The 1744-nt window shown below is 47.4% G+C and overlaps 1 protein-coding gene across 1 annotated transcript; it reads right to left on the bottom strand.

Moving 5' to 3' along the window:
- Positions 1-200: 200 nt before the first annotated feature.
- DQ04_10051000 (hypothetical protein) lies at positions 201-1157 on the bottom strand (the record flags this gene model as incomplete). The annotated part of the gene is made up of 1 exon (XM_009316138.1): positions 201-1157. The coding sequence occupies one exon, from the start codon at positions 1155-1157 to the stop codon at positions 201-203; it is 957 nt and encodes a 318-aa protein (XP_009314413.1).
- Positions 1158-1744: the final 587 nt, after the last annotated feature.

Here is a 1744-nt window from a genome sequence, read left to right on the forward strand (position 1 = left end):
TAAAAAGAGAGGTACCCACCTCACCCCTCCCCCCCCAAAAAAAAAGAAGCAACCATGAAAACGGAAATAACAGGAAGTTTACCCATTGAGCAAATGGTTATCGACTTTCCCATTTGAAAATGAAAAACGAAAAGAAGAACGCATGTCAGGTGGGTAAAAAACGAAAAACTTGTTTGTTGTGTTCTATTGCATAGAGCTATCTACCCGCACTCAGAAGCATCATCGTCCATCTTTGCGTCTCGGGGTGTGACGAAAACGGAGGTGTTCTTGCTCAAAGGCGAGCTCGTCTTCGCCGAGGCGTCCAGCAGATGTGATGGCCTCAACGTTCCTTGGGTTGCCGACGAGGGTGATGAGGATCCTGAAGAAGCTTCCGATGTCGTTCTGGATTCACACGGAGAATCAGCACGCAAGCTGCTGTTCACCACAAGAGTAGGCTCCTCTTCGCATAACTCCGGCATAGTTGCTGCCTCTGAATGTGATGATTCTGCAGCGCTTGTCCTGCTCAATATTGGCCACAACATAAATACAATTGCTGACAATGTTACAGCGCCGATGCCACTTAAAACGACAAGAATAACAAACACCCAAGCCGGTGTTTTCCGTCCTTCTTGCTTTTTGCTCGGTCCATCTTTTGCAAGTGGGGTGCCATTCACAGCCAAGGGTGTCACAGAAGCGTCTTCATCGAAGACACAATCCAAAGCCCATTGCCGCAAATCCACGCGACCGCAATGCAGAGGAACAACTGAGGCACTGCCTGTTGTCAAAGGAAAGACCCGTAGACCCTCAGGTGGCACTGTTGTCAGCATCGCATGTAGCACTCGCAGGAGTGCACACCGATCCGCGTTAACAGCCGCGTTGGGGACTGCCTGAAGATGCGGGGGTGTTGCGCCAGATGGAAGTGTCCACACACAACGCCGCTGTTTTATGTTGAATACTGTAACGATGCCATACTTTTCTGTACACTCGGGATCAGTGAATGGTCGGCAGAGTTCATTTTCCCCTTGGTTACCATCACTGGAAACGGCAGCGTCCATGTCATAAAAATGATCCAGTGGGCATCCCTCTGCACCAATTAGCTCAACATTGCCAATCTCAGCCATCGACTCACCAGAGACAACGAGTAACGCAATGAGTCCGGCAAGAGTGACACGAAGCATTCCAACTTTCCTGAAGAAAAGAAACCAAACAGGCATCGCAATGGCACACGAAAACCAAGAGCATATGTTGTATTAAGGAAGCACAGAGCAAATCTGTGTATTATGGAAACTCAGTCACCAAATTGTCCACAGTCAATACGCCCCAGAAACAGAAAAAAATATATGCATGTGAGGTAGAAGTGCTTTCAAGATTAGCTTTAATATTGCCCTGGTTGAGGAGAAAGGGGAACCTTTCTCTAGCCATGAACCGATACATCATCGGCAACGCATAGAGGCAAAAGCAAGAAAATATTTAATCATAGAGCACCACCACAAGCAAAGAAAGACGAACACAAAAAAAGAAAACGAAAGGGAGCAAAAGAATTAGATGAACACGTCAAACGCACACCAGATGGTGCAAGAGAAACCAAATGCATACACATACATGTAGACTCCACGAAGCCTTGGAGCACCCTGCAGGACAAAAACAACTGGTGGCGAAAGTTTCGCAAGCCCTACCCGACACGCCGGTTAGGTTACACAATTCGAAAACGGACCACCAACAACACAAATCAGGAAAAAAGAACAGAATGGGAGTCCGGAATACA

The sequence above is a fragment of the Trypanosoma grayi genome, assembly GCF_000691245.1.
Source record: "Trypanosoma grayi strain ANR4 Tgr_1005_V1, whole genome shotgun sequence".
Taxonomy (NCBI): Eukaryota; Euglenozoa; class Kinetoplastea; order Trypanosomatida; family Trypanosomatidae; genus Trypanosoma; species Trypanosoma grayi.